Source organism: Parambassis ranga, chromosome 8 (genome assembly GCF_900634625.1).
Source record: "Parambassis ranga chromosome 8, fParRan2.1, whole genome shotgun sequence".
NCBI classification, from domain to species: Eukaryota; Metazoa; Chordata; class Actinopteri; family Ambassidae; genus Parambassis; species Parambassis ranga.
Genome location: NC_041029.1, coordinates 10,271,904 through 10,284,702, shown reverse-complemented (window position 1 = coordinate 10,284,702; position 12,799 = coordinate 10,271,904). Strand labels below are relative to the sequence as shown.

General features: G+C 41.5%; 1 protein-coding gene across 1 annotated transcript; it reads right to left on the bottom strand.

Annotated features, from left to right (window-relative positions):
- Positions 1 to 9: 9 nt before the first annotated feature.
- tmem98 (transmembrane protein 98) lies at positions 10 to 4,400 on the bottom strand. The gene is made up of 7 exons (XM_028412735.1): positions 4,299 to 4,400; positions 2,451 to 2,693; positions 2,140 to 2,271; positions 2,023 to 2,056; positions 1,816 to 1,931; positions 1,669 to 1,728; positions 10 to 1,442 (listed from the first exon to the last, which is right to left on the bottom strand). Exons 2-7 carry the CDS (start codon positions 2,579 to 2,581, stop codon positions 1,241 to 1,243), a joined length of 675 nt encoding a protein of 224 aa, XP_028268536.1. The 5' UTR covers positions 2,582 to 2,693; positions 4,299 to 4,400; the 3' UTR covers positions 10 to 1,240.
- Positions 4,401 to 12,799: the final 8,399 nt, after the last annotated feature.

Genomic DNA, 12,799 nt, shown 5'->3' with positions numbered 1-12,799 from the left:
TTTGGTGTATTTGCCTTATTTTCTTGTAGCAGGTGGAAACAGTAGCTAGAATATATGAACTTTTTTTGTTGAACATTTTACTGTTTTTTTTTTTGTATTCAGCCACACTAGCCATAAATCTAATGTCAACCTGCTGGCATGCCTGTGTTGACAGGTTTAGCACAGTGAAACACAAATTACTGCTAGTATTAGACAACTACTGCTAAATGAAGAAAACGAATTTGTTGCCCGTGTAAATAATCTCAAGATTAAGTCAAATTACCATTCCTTTTCACAGCATGCGATCTGTTCAGACCAATATAGGCCTGATAGTAGTGGTAAGTTTATGTATAGTGATCAATAGTGAGAGAACGTTTGCTTTTATAAATGTTTTAGGATACCCAGAAGTCATTACAGTTATTCCTGCTTGATCTAACAAGAATGAATATTCCTGGAACATTTTAAACAGGATTTAAAAAAAATGTATCCCTCACCATTGACTACCATAATTAGTTTTACAAAAAGGTCTCAGAGGGCTTCTAGGATCTGACCCCGAGTCCAGCATTCTCATCATTGCAGCACATTGCTAGTGTGGCTAAAAACTTTTCACTGAAAAAAATTTACTGCTTACTGGTCTTTGGTGATGTGTAAGAGTATCTGCAGGATGATTATAATATATATATATATATATAATATTATTATTTTACCATCCACAAGTAACTGTCCTCACAAATGATAAATAAGTCGCATCAGTACTTCATTGGTCCACTGAGTTGGAACCCCTTTGGGTTCACTGGCTAATGGATGTTATTTTCCTCAGAATGGATTAGCTGACTAAGCCTCCATGTGACTGTGCAGGCCTGGTTAGAGTGGATTTAGGCCCACCGCTGGGTGATGGCACACTCGAGAAGAAATTTCAAAAGACCTTTCACTCGGTATCTGCAGTAGGGTTACATAAAAAAACCACCTGTGTGTGAACATGAGATCTACTTTACAAATGTAGTTCTAGTGCAGACTCCAAATGGTGAGTGTGATTTTTAAAAAATGCCAAGGGCTGTTTTTTTCTGTGAGTTATGTGGAAAGTAAAGCATAGTGCCACATCCCTGTACAGCCTGATTACTGGGTACTGATGATGAAGTTTGGGAATTGTGCCTTGACAACAGTGTGACAGAAAATGTGCCTGCTAGAACTCTGAAAAGTGACAGCTCAATGATAAAACGTTTTCATGCCCTGCTGCTGCTGCTGTTTGTGTATGTTTGCTTTAGATGGCCTGCTCTCTCTGAGCATCAGCTCCAGGTATGCATCGGTCAGGCTCGGAGGCCAGCGCTGCCTCACGTAGGACCACCATGTGATCTTCTGCTGCGTGGAGTGACTGGTCGATCCAGTCCATACTGCCGGACGTGTGACAGGCATTGCGAGTGACCAGCACCAGATGGCTGACTGAAAGGAGGAGAGCAGTGGCCCTGAGGAAGAATAGGACATACAGGTTTAAATTAAATTGCCTTTTTAAGCTGCTCTTGGATGAAAAAAAATATATCAAGCAGTTTTGAGTCAGAATGGATATGTTTGGCTGAGCAGGTGTGAAAATTGCACAACATCAAATTAAATTTCTCGTCTCTAGCATCTCTCTATAGCTCTAAAAGTTACGTCAGTCACTTAAGGACCCCTTTGGAAAACAGATGTGATTACCTGGCGTCCAGGAGAATTGGGTCCAGCGGAGGGTACATGGATCTGACGACATCATCCACCCTGTGAGACAGATGGTAAGCAGGCCGGTCAGTGCGTAGCAGTAATGTGATAAAATGAAGTTGTCATGAGTGGTGTGTGTTGTGTTACCTCGGGCTGATGCGTTTAGCCACTGTAATGATGTCGCTGAGGCTGGCTGGTGCTTTGACTTTTGCCCCTGAGCCCATTGTCATGGCAACCAGCTTTTCAGTCAAAGTGTGGCAGATCTGTGTGTGGAAGACATTTCAAAACAATAACAAATTATACGACAAACTATGACAATGCTGTGAGGAGGAGAAAGGCAGTAACTTGTGTTACCTTCAGGATAGATATGCAGTGAGACACCAAACCACTGTTGGGGAAAAAAAGGAGATGCTATCAGTGATAAAGAAGCAACAGGAGATGTCATTCTATAAAGCTACCAGTAAAACGTACGAGGCGTCCTCTATCCAGTCCTCATTCTCTAATATGGCTTCAATGTGAGGGTTAGTGATGACCACATCATCCAGCTCGAGCTCTGAGGGCTCACTCTGGGTCTCCATAGCACCAATCAGATCCACTGTGGGTCTGTAAAACAACAGAGACAGAGTAGGAGGGGTCACAGCAGCTGAATGAAGAGTAAACTGCACAACTTATGAAAGTGTGCAAGTGTGTTTGGACTTTATTAATTATATTGCACAAACTAAATTTCTCATAGTGACTGAAATCTTCCGTCTTACAGTACAGTACTATACAGTTTTACTGACTTGGAGTCAAAGTGGTGCAGCAGATCGTGAGGGTGGCAGTAGCGGTGTCGGCACACCACCACAAGGGCCACAAAGGATGCCAGGAAAACAGTGGCTAACACCCCAATGGCCACAATCACCACCGTCTCCATGGCGACTCTGCTAGCTCCCGGGGAGGCTGCAGGCAGCGACTTGTCAAGAGAGCAAAAGAGGTCCAATCAGGGTCGGCTGATTGTCCAAGCTCGATTACAGATAGGCGATCATCTGTTGAAGAGACAATAATTGGTGGTTTGAGTCTGATTGTCACTAGAGAAGAGTGACGTTATTGTTACAGTGAAAATGTTTTAGGTTTGTGTAAAACTACTTTTGAAAGCACTGAGCTTTTTTAGACGTCTTGCCGAAAAGGAAAAGCAAATGTCTGCAGTGAAATCGGTTTGTTGAGAGTGCAATCATCTGTTTCTAAATATGGCACACACCTCCAATGCACACATAAAACTGATCTTTATCTGAGTACACAGAAGACTTGACCTTTTATTTTGCCGTGTTTATAAAAAATGAGGGCAAACATTGTGTGTTTGGACAAAAAACACTTAATATAATAATTCTTTAAACATTTAAAGACAAGTCAACAGCACACAATACTGTGTCATTTTGAAAAGCCCCCCCACACACACACACACATCTAAACCTCAACCAAACAAACTCTTCCATCTGTTTCCAGTCCTGGCTGAAGTATATTTGGATTAAGTACACTTTTAATTTCTATGAGTATACCTGCCCTCTGCCCAGTCTAGTCACTCATTAACCTGCCACCTGCCGCACCTGGCTGCCTGTGTGTGTGCACACCCTGGAGAGAAACTATCACTGGATACAGGGACAGCTCTCTAGATAGTGTATAAATGATGTGTAATTAGGCATGACACTAACAAAGCACTATTTTTTTTACCCACAGGGTAGCTGAACTTGTAAACCTGATGATTATACGAGACTGTGCCTTGGAATGCTGTAATTCTTTAATCAGATTATTTGGTGTTATGCTCGCCGTATCATACAGGGCTTTCTCCTGCTTCAGAGCCGCTTTCCCTTTCACAGGCTAGTGGCTACTAACAGTTGGGGAAATACATGTGAAATCTAACAAGAGTGATCCGAGGTATTTTAGAGTGCCAGTAATCTCCACGCATTCCTCAGTGGCATCTGTGATGATTAATAGCAACACCACAGATTTACTAAATTGCAAAAAGGAAGTTTTGCAGGTTTTTACTTTAGTCACGGTCCAACTTTTAGTGTTATTGTAGAGACATTGCATTAAAAAATGAAGGTGCTAGCAAAACAAGTGAAGATGCAAAGTAGCCAAAAACATTAAAACGCTGCTACAATTATTATTTCACTCAATACATAAATACAAATGTCATGATTCTTTCCCCCCCTCATAAGTACACAGTAGCTTCTCTATATTGAAATAAGCATCAGGCAAATAAAACTCAGTAACATAATAAATTATGGTGGTTTAGTTGTTAGTTTTTATGCATTTTATTGTCCCCTCCTTAAAAGCACCCCCCTTTCAGCTCATCATATTGTGTGTTAGTGTTATATTACGATATTTTTAGGGGTATGAGTTAAAAACTGTGTGGACTGCTACCTATACTACACCTTTACTATATATCTAAACACAAGTGTTGATACAAAAAACACAGTTAGCAAACACAGAACTACGTTTCCCAGTTAGCCAGAGTCCTATTTCACACTGTTTAAACATCTGAAAGTTAAAAACATATATACGTATATAGATTTATTAACTCTTAAAAAAACACTAATACCCCCGTTTAACCCGAGTGAATCAAACAAACTCTGTTTTTTTAACTGACTTACCGATACATTTTGTCCTTTTAGTTGATTCCTGCAAGGAGACAAAAGTTTCCACTCCGCCACCAGGAGCGCGGAGACGGCGCCGACATCTCCACACGCCAGACCTGCGGCGTGAACGCGCACCGAAGCAGCCCATTGAACAGCAGCTCGGAGGAGCGCGCAGCGGAGCGCGCACACGTCTTCAGGTTTTAAAGCTGCTTGGTAAAAAGAGAAGGTGCAGAGCTGTGAATGACCACACACACACACACACAGAGAAGCCTGAACACTGAACTCTAGGTGGCGTACTGTCACTGCTGTACTGTGCCTGAGCACATACACACAGAAGGTAAGGGGTCAAACATCACAGCTGGGACAAAAGTGAAATTATTGTGAAATCAGGCGTAAACTGAGCCAGCTAGTGCTAATGCTAAATGCTAAATGTGTTGTGACACGGAGTTAATTAATTAAATAGGCTTCTCATTCGGAAGAACACTGGAAATATAGACTATGCTGGAAATATGTACGCATTTACTTAGGTTGTTTTGTACTGAAATAATATAGAGGGCTTCTGTGTTCTGCACATATCCTGTGTGATGACTTACTTGCACGATGGTGGTTAAGCTAGCAGGTGTTTACGTTTGTTGAGTTTGACCCCCTGCAGATTCAGTAAACCTTAAATAATTTTCATTTAAACTTTACTTTCTATTCAAAGCAACTTAGGGGTATTTATTTATTTTAAAAGTTTTTAAATGCGTAGTGAATAAATGTTAATTTCTCTCCTGCCATGATGTCATTTAGGAGCCTTTCTGCTCCAAACAGTTTGACTTTTATGGTAGCAGAAGCACAGGCGCAAATAATAGGATTCATCATTGAAGGTTTCATTCTATTCAGTTGTCTGTAAACAGGTACCAGCAGGGCTGTGGAGTGGGAACAACAAACTAGAATGGAGCCAGGTGGTAGTTTCCATAGCTTTTTGCACTTACATGTGAAAATGCTCTCAGATTTCCAAATTGCTCAAATAATTTCATTGTCAGCAAGAGAGGCTTAATCTATCCTGATGATAACATGACTTAACTTTTGCAGAGCTTTCAGTCCAGGCATGCGTGCAGAAGACTTGACAGACCACATCTTAAAGAAGGTACGTCCAGTGTTTTTGCTCTGAAGACGCTTCATTAAACCATGTCAGACTGTATGTGTTTTTCACTTCTGTTACAGCAGTGTGGTGCTATTTTGAATGTCCTAAATCCTCTTTTCTGTGTGTTCCATTTTGCTAAAATATATCCATACCAGCAGCAGAGATAATTATCACATCTTGAGCTAAATCCAGAATGCAGCATGAAAGCACAGGGTACGCAGAGAGGCTGCACAGAGCAGTCCTGTCAATCAAAGGAATGCATCATTAGGTGTGCCTGTGCTGTATTTTGGTACAGGCGCACGTCTTTAAACTTCTCCCAGCATGAGAATTGATCACTGACTGACAAGAGTAGACTGGGCTGGCTGTGTGTGTTTTTTATTTTTTGAATTAAAAACTGAAATATAGAGTCTCACATATTTTGACAGAAATCCTTCTTCATCTCAAATTCCTGACCATCATTCTAAGCCTTTCTGTTTGCTGCTCATCGGCTCAGAGACGCTCACTCATTCTATCATCCACCTTGCCTGAGGGGGGTTAGTTATCTTCCCTCTCATGTAAGTGGAGTACTCCAACGTCCGTTTCTTAGAGACAACTGTAGTGAGCCCCATCTACTGTTCTCTGCTACTCGTGCAGGTTCTGTTGTTTGTTGTCGGCCAGTGAGCTTTGAAGTATCAGCAGTTAACAAACACAAATGTTATCCAGTAGCTTTATTGATCATCGGCAGAGCTAAGCAGCTATTATCAGTCGATTTCCCCAGAGTGCAGCCTGCTAAGCCTTAAATGACCTATTAACTGTCCTTGAGGCTTCTGTGGTTGCTGTTTAAGGTCAATATACGAGAAAGCTTTACACAGGGTTAACAGAAAAATACGATTATTTATTAGAATGCATCAAACTGCAGCAATACCTCATGTAGTCAGGGTTTAAAAAAATAGCTTCCTCAGCTTTTTTACATTTTGGCATATTTGACAGAAAGAAAGTTTTCTTTTTCCTTTTCTGGTCTGCTGTCTGCTGCTTATTTTTGAACTTTGTTAAATTAGACCTTTGCTGAGCTTCTCACAACATGAATGGATTCATGACAAAGATAAAAGACTTCGTCTTCGTCACACTCTTTCTGGTTTTGTCCTTGTGGCCTTAAGAGAAATGGAAATGGAGGTTCATCACTGATGCTTTAGACTGTCTGCCTTGACTGATCAATGTGGAGGGAGGATGAGGTTTTGTTTACAGTCCCTGTGGCCTTCCATGACATCTATGGCCCTGTGCAGCTCTGCAGGCAACAGGAAGGAGGCGCATTAAGTGTGTGTACATGGGGAAGGGCAGGGCTTTTCTTTCTGTAATAGATAGCTGAGGGTGGCCTTTGAGGAGCCGTGGATGTACAGCAGCACGGTGGTGATTTATCTGTTGCTTGCTGTCTCTTAATTAGAAACCGTAGGAAACATTTTTCACTGCTGCTGCTTGACAAGTCTTTGTATTTGATGCCTGTTGTTGACAGAGTGACAGGCTATACAAATATGCCTCCCTCAGCCTTCCTGACAGGTGTGGTCGAAAAATCGATCAACTTTTGCAATTTGTTTCTGTGTATCTCACAATAATGTATTCTAATGGAATCCGGTGCTTTCATAAACACTTGTTTATCAAATCTATGGTCACATCTTTCTGATGTAATATTTTTTCTCTTTCCTTGTTTATTTACCATGGTTGACTTGATTTAGTATTCCTTCATGTTATCCCACATGAGTTGAGGCTGCACTTCATTAGACCTGATAATAGAAAAAAAGTAAATAATTGATGTTTGCTTGAAAGTAAAGAAGATGTTGCAAACTCCTCAACAGTGTGCTGGAAACTATTGCTGTCCAGTCTGCAGGGAGAATTGTTGTTGAATCTCATATACCCCCTGTTGTATTCTCTATCCCCATCTTATGTGCTTTGCGGGGGTGGTAATGCTTCCCAGGCTTGAAAAAAAATGTTTTGCTCTCTCTGTTTTATCAGCACCGAAGCTGGAGGCAAACCATGACAACACCATCTGTGTCCGAGATGCAGAAGCATAGAAACGACTCAGGCAGAGGCTTTATTGTTCTTAAAGGTAAGATGAAAGTGCAGACACAAACAGAAATGTAAAAAAAACAAAACATTTTATTATATTTAATTTTCACACCCAAACTGAGACACCATCACATGCTTTAAATGCTCTGAGAATGGTTTGTTTTGTGGCTCATAACATGAAATTGATCTGTGCGCCTTACATATCCATAGTTCACTTTATATGCTTCATATGCACTTTTCTTGAGATTTGTCATACATTAGATTTGTGCAGCTGCATTGTGCTTGAATCTGACACATGTGGGTTATTAATCCAGCATGCATTGATTGAAGTGTAGTGTGGGTTGAGTGTGTTGAAAGCAATGATTGCTTCAGAACTGAAGCTGCCTAGAAAGAGAGCTTTTACTTGTCCGCTTCAATTGTCGACACAAAAAAGACTAAGTGCATTTTGAAAGCTGGTTTATTTTTTTTAAACCAAGAGCATTATGATGCTTTGTCAGTCTAATTAGAGGTATTTTCAGTTGACTAGCATGGTCTATTAAATTCAGTTTGTAGTGGAATGTTGATGTTCTTGACCACGAGGGGCAGAAAAAAACACACTCACACCTTTGAATGTTACTGATCGAATATAAACTTCTTAGCCATCTTTTTTTTAGAATTAAGAGTTTTTTAACACTTGTCAGCTTTTGCAGGTTTTATCTATATTTTCTATTTTCCATTATAAACAGAATTAAAGCTGCAAGCAGCATTGTGGGCTCTCACACACCTTGTGATCCGTGGGGCCATCGCAGTCCCCTCTGCTCTTGTCTCCTATGCTCTTCTGTCCTATGCTCCCCTCTAATTTCCAAAAATGTACACGTTTACAAGATGCTTACAAGACACGTTTACAAGACAAGGTTCCTGTTGCCAGTAGGTGGCGCTATGACCGTATCATACTGTTAGCATATATATCTGTTCAGACTTGTGTCCATAGCAGTACTGTAAGATTTTGTCCACATTGCATGAAGTATGTTGGTGGTACTGCAGAAAATAGATCGAGTTCCTTTGTAATGGCAAATGGTCAACTTTGATGCCACGCCCCGTCCACGCCGTAATACTTTTGTAAGAGTTTTGGAATGAGTCTATTCCCTATGGTGTCCTAAGTGGACACAGTGAATTTCAGCTCAATGGATGAAGTATGTGAGGCATGAAAAGTTTTGTAGGACGGTCACAAATTGCCAAAAATGACCAAATAATTCAAAATGGCGGACTTCCTGTTGGGTTTGGATGGGGTGTCCAGGAGACTTTTTTGTGCGCCTTGGGGTGATACATATGTGTGCTAATTTTCATGAGCCTACTCAAAACAGGCCAGAGGGGCAGAAAAACCTATGAAAACACAACATTTTGTGTAGCCAGTAGGTGGCGCTCTGTCAAAACCTCAATATTGTTGTGTAGATGTGTTTAGTGTCAGACTCTGATCATACACATGACATTTGGTACAGATCGGAGGAACACAGAAGTTATAGGGACTTCCTGTTTACTGTGAAATCGGCAAACTTTGAGGCCGCGCCCCAGCCACACCGTAAGACTTTTGTAAGAGTTTTGGAATGCGTCTATTCCCTATGGTGTCCTAAGTGGACAGTGAATTTCAGCTCAATGGATCAAGTATGCGAGGCGTGAAAAGTTTTGTAGCAGGGTCACAAATCACCACAAATGGCTGCAAACTTCAAAATGGCAGACTTCTTCCTGTTGGGTTTGGGGGGGGATCAATTTTCATGATGGCTGGCCAGAGGGGCTACACGTTATGGCAAAAAATACAGGCAGTTCCTTTGTAATAGCGAATGGTCAAACTTTGAGGCCACGCCCCGGCCGCACCGTAACACTTTTATAAGAGTTTTGGAATGCGTCTATTCCCTATGGTGTCCTGAGTGGACACAGTGAGTTCCAGCTCAATTGGATTTCAAGAATTTGGATTTTAACTGATTTTAACAGTTGTTAAAATCACAAATCTGAATGCCGTGGATACACTGAAACATCTCATGTGTGTTATGTTGCCGTACTAACCGATTGAAGTTACCATGGAGACGGCGAACACCACAACAAACAACAAAAGTTCGACATTCAATCACCAAATCAAAACATACACTAATATATATATATTCTCCTGGTCATTAAATATGTTGCGTTAATCACTTTGCCTCACTATAACCCGTGTGCGTGGCTAAAATGATGACATCATATCCAAGAGTTTAAATCGAGGCATCTGGACTCAAGGATTGTCTGCTTCAGCATAGCAAAGGCTATGACATCATAAGACTGACGTCATAACCTTTCATCATAAGACTGAAGTCTTATGATGTCATAACCTTTCTAGACTTTAATATGACATCATAAGACGTCAGTCTTATGATGTCATATTAAAGTCTAGAAAGGTTATAGCTGAGGAGCTAAGTTTAGTATTTTAGCACAGTTCAAGTGTACACACACGAGAGCATTCAGCATTATTTACCATTTAGAGAGAACCATTTTTTTAACCATGGAACAAATGAAGATGAACAATTCGACAACTTGCAAGATTGTGCAGAGCCAGAGTATTGCTCTGCTACAGCAGGAAAACGCTCAGCTGTGTGCCGACCTGGCTTCTCTGAAACAGCAGATGGCCATTAAGCAGAAACAATGGGAGAGTGCATTGGCGGAGAAGGAAGCGGACATGATTTCCCTTCAACAGTCTCTGGATGTGCAGCTTAAAGAGGCCACAGATGAAAATCAGCACCTCAGAGACACTGTGGAAGAGCTGCAGGCCACAGGCAAGTCCACAGACTGCTTCGAAGAAGAAGCTTCGAAGGCAGAAAAGAAGTTGCAGAAAGAACATGAGGAGAGGGAGAAATGGGAAAAGAAGCAACATGTGGCAAGGGAGAAACTGGAAAAGAAAGAACATGAGGAGAGGCAGAAACTGGAAAAGAAAGAACGTGAGGAGAGGGAGAAACTGGAAAAGAAGGAACGTGAGGAAAGGGAGAAACTGAAAATGAAGGAACGTGAGGAGAGGGAGAAACTGGAAAAGAAGGAACGTGAGGAGAGGGAGAAACTGAAAAAGAGAGAATGTGAGGAGAGGGAGAAACTGGAAAAGAAGGAACGTGGGGACATGGAGAAACTGGAAAAGAAGGAACGTGAGGAGAGGGAGAAACTGGAAAAGAAGGAACGTGGGGACATGGAGAAACTGGAAAAGAAGGAACGTGAGGAAAGGGAGAAACTGGAAAAGAAGGAACGTGAGGAAAGGGAGAAACTGGAAAAGAAGGAACGTGAGGAGAGGGAGAAACTGGAAAAGAAGGAACGTGAGGAAAGGGAGAAACTGGAAAAGAAGGAACGTGAGGAAAGGGAGAAACTGGAAAAGAGAGAACGTGAGGAGAGGGAGAAACTGGAAAAGAAGGAACGTGAGGAGAGGGAGAAACTGGAAAAGAAGGAACGTGAGGAGAGGGAGAAACTGAAAAAGAGAGAATGTGAGGAGAGGGAGAAACTGGAAAAGAAGGAACGTGGGGACATGGAGAAACTGGAAAAGAAGGGTTGCAAGGAGAGGGAGAAACTGGAAAAGACTGGAGAAACTGGAAAAGAAGGAACGCAAGGAGAGGGAGAAACTGGAAAAGAAGGAACGCAAGGAGAGGGAGAAACTGGAAAAGAAGGAACGCAAGGAGAGGGAGAAACTGGAAAAGAAGGAACGCAAGGAGAGGGAGAAACTGGAAAAGAAGGAACGCAAGGAGAGGGAGAAACTGGAAAAGAAGGAACGCAAGGAGAGGGAGAAACTGGAAAAGAAGGAACGCAAGGAGAGGGAGAAACTGGAAAAGAAGGAACGCAAGGAGAGGGAGAAACTGGAAAAGGAGCAACTGCAAGCTGACCTGACCCAGGCCGACCAGACTGTCCTGAAAAGAAAAGGTCTGATTCAAAAACTGGCGGAGCTGAAAAGGAGGCTGCAGAAAGAAAGGGGAGAACAGGAGGAAGCAGCTGAGGCAGGTAAGAGTGGATGGGAGAAAAAACAGAAACAGGAAAAGGACAGAGAAAACCTTCAGAACAAGCTGTCAGAGAAGGAAGCAGGCATCATCTGTCTGTCTGAAGCAGTCTCTGGAACTCTCTGGAAACATTAACACAACAGTTTGAGGCACAGTTGGACCAGGCCGTCCTGCAATAAGTCTGATCTACAAACTGGCGGAGGAGAAGTCTTCCCTGGATGAGAAGCTGAACCTTGAGCAGCAGGCTACCTCTTCCTCATAAGCAAGAGGAACAGGTAACTCTGCTCAAGGACAGTAATGACGAGCTCTCTCCAAAAGTTTTCAAAACAGCAGAACTGGTATGCAGCCACCATTGAGTTGATTAGAAAACATGAAGGAGAGTGCAGCCAGGCTCAGACAGAAGGAGGTCCAAAAAAAAGTCTCAGTAAATTCTCAAGTCAACCTTAAGACGCCCTTCACACACACACACACACAACTGAAAAGAAGGCACTAAAACTTCTTGAAGTTGTGCAAAAAAATCTCAGATTTTTACCTGTTTTTTTTTTCCAGAATTTAACAGTTCTGAAGAAAAAGTCGAGTAAATTCTCAGATTTAAGTCAACACACACACACTTTAAAAAAAAATAAAAAAAATAAAAAATTCCCTGTAAGCGTCTGAGTGTTGAATATTTAATATAGTATAAGATATAACGTTTGGTGCTTGGGCCCTAATAACCCTAAGGGTTTCAATAGGGCTCTTGCACCGTTTGGTGCTCAGGCCCTAAAGATTCTGACCATGAAATAAAGTGTCAAGAAATATATTGGCTTATTATTCTTTGTCTAATTACTGTAGATGTATATACCCACTAAAACTGTCCTACCCACTGTCCTAGAAGCAAATCTTACCATACACAAGTCTTTGTGTAGTCCTATGATGCCAGGCAAAAGCTGAAATGATCACACAAAACTCACTGTAAAGCCCACATAATTACACTGCTCTCCTGTTGTTTTGAGGCTGAAAATCCACTGGTTGTTTTCTTTTGAGATGCCTGTGCATAGCAGCTCTGCTATATTGTGCAAAGCAACAAGTTGTGAGATCTATGTAACGACTGGGTTTGACATTTTTTGGGTTTGTTATAGTTTTTAGCATGCCTAGCAGCAGGTGCAGCAATAATTGGTGATAAATGCAAATAGTTCAACACAATGCCATGGGCTTGTTGTAATCAGTTATGGTGTTTTGGAAGCTCCTAGCTACTACAGTCAACTTACAACTTGACCAGATAATCAGGTTGTGTTAGAATGTTAGTGTGTGATTGCATTATGATCACAATACATAGAGGAGTCCTTCTACAACATCGTGTTCTGATTATAATTTTTATTTAACAAAAGGTAGGG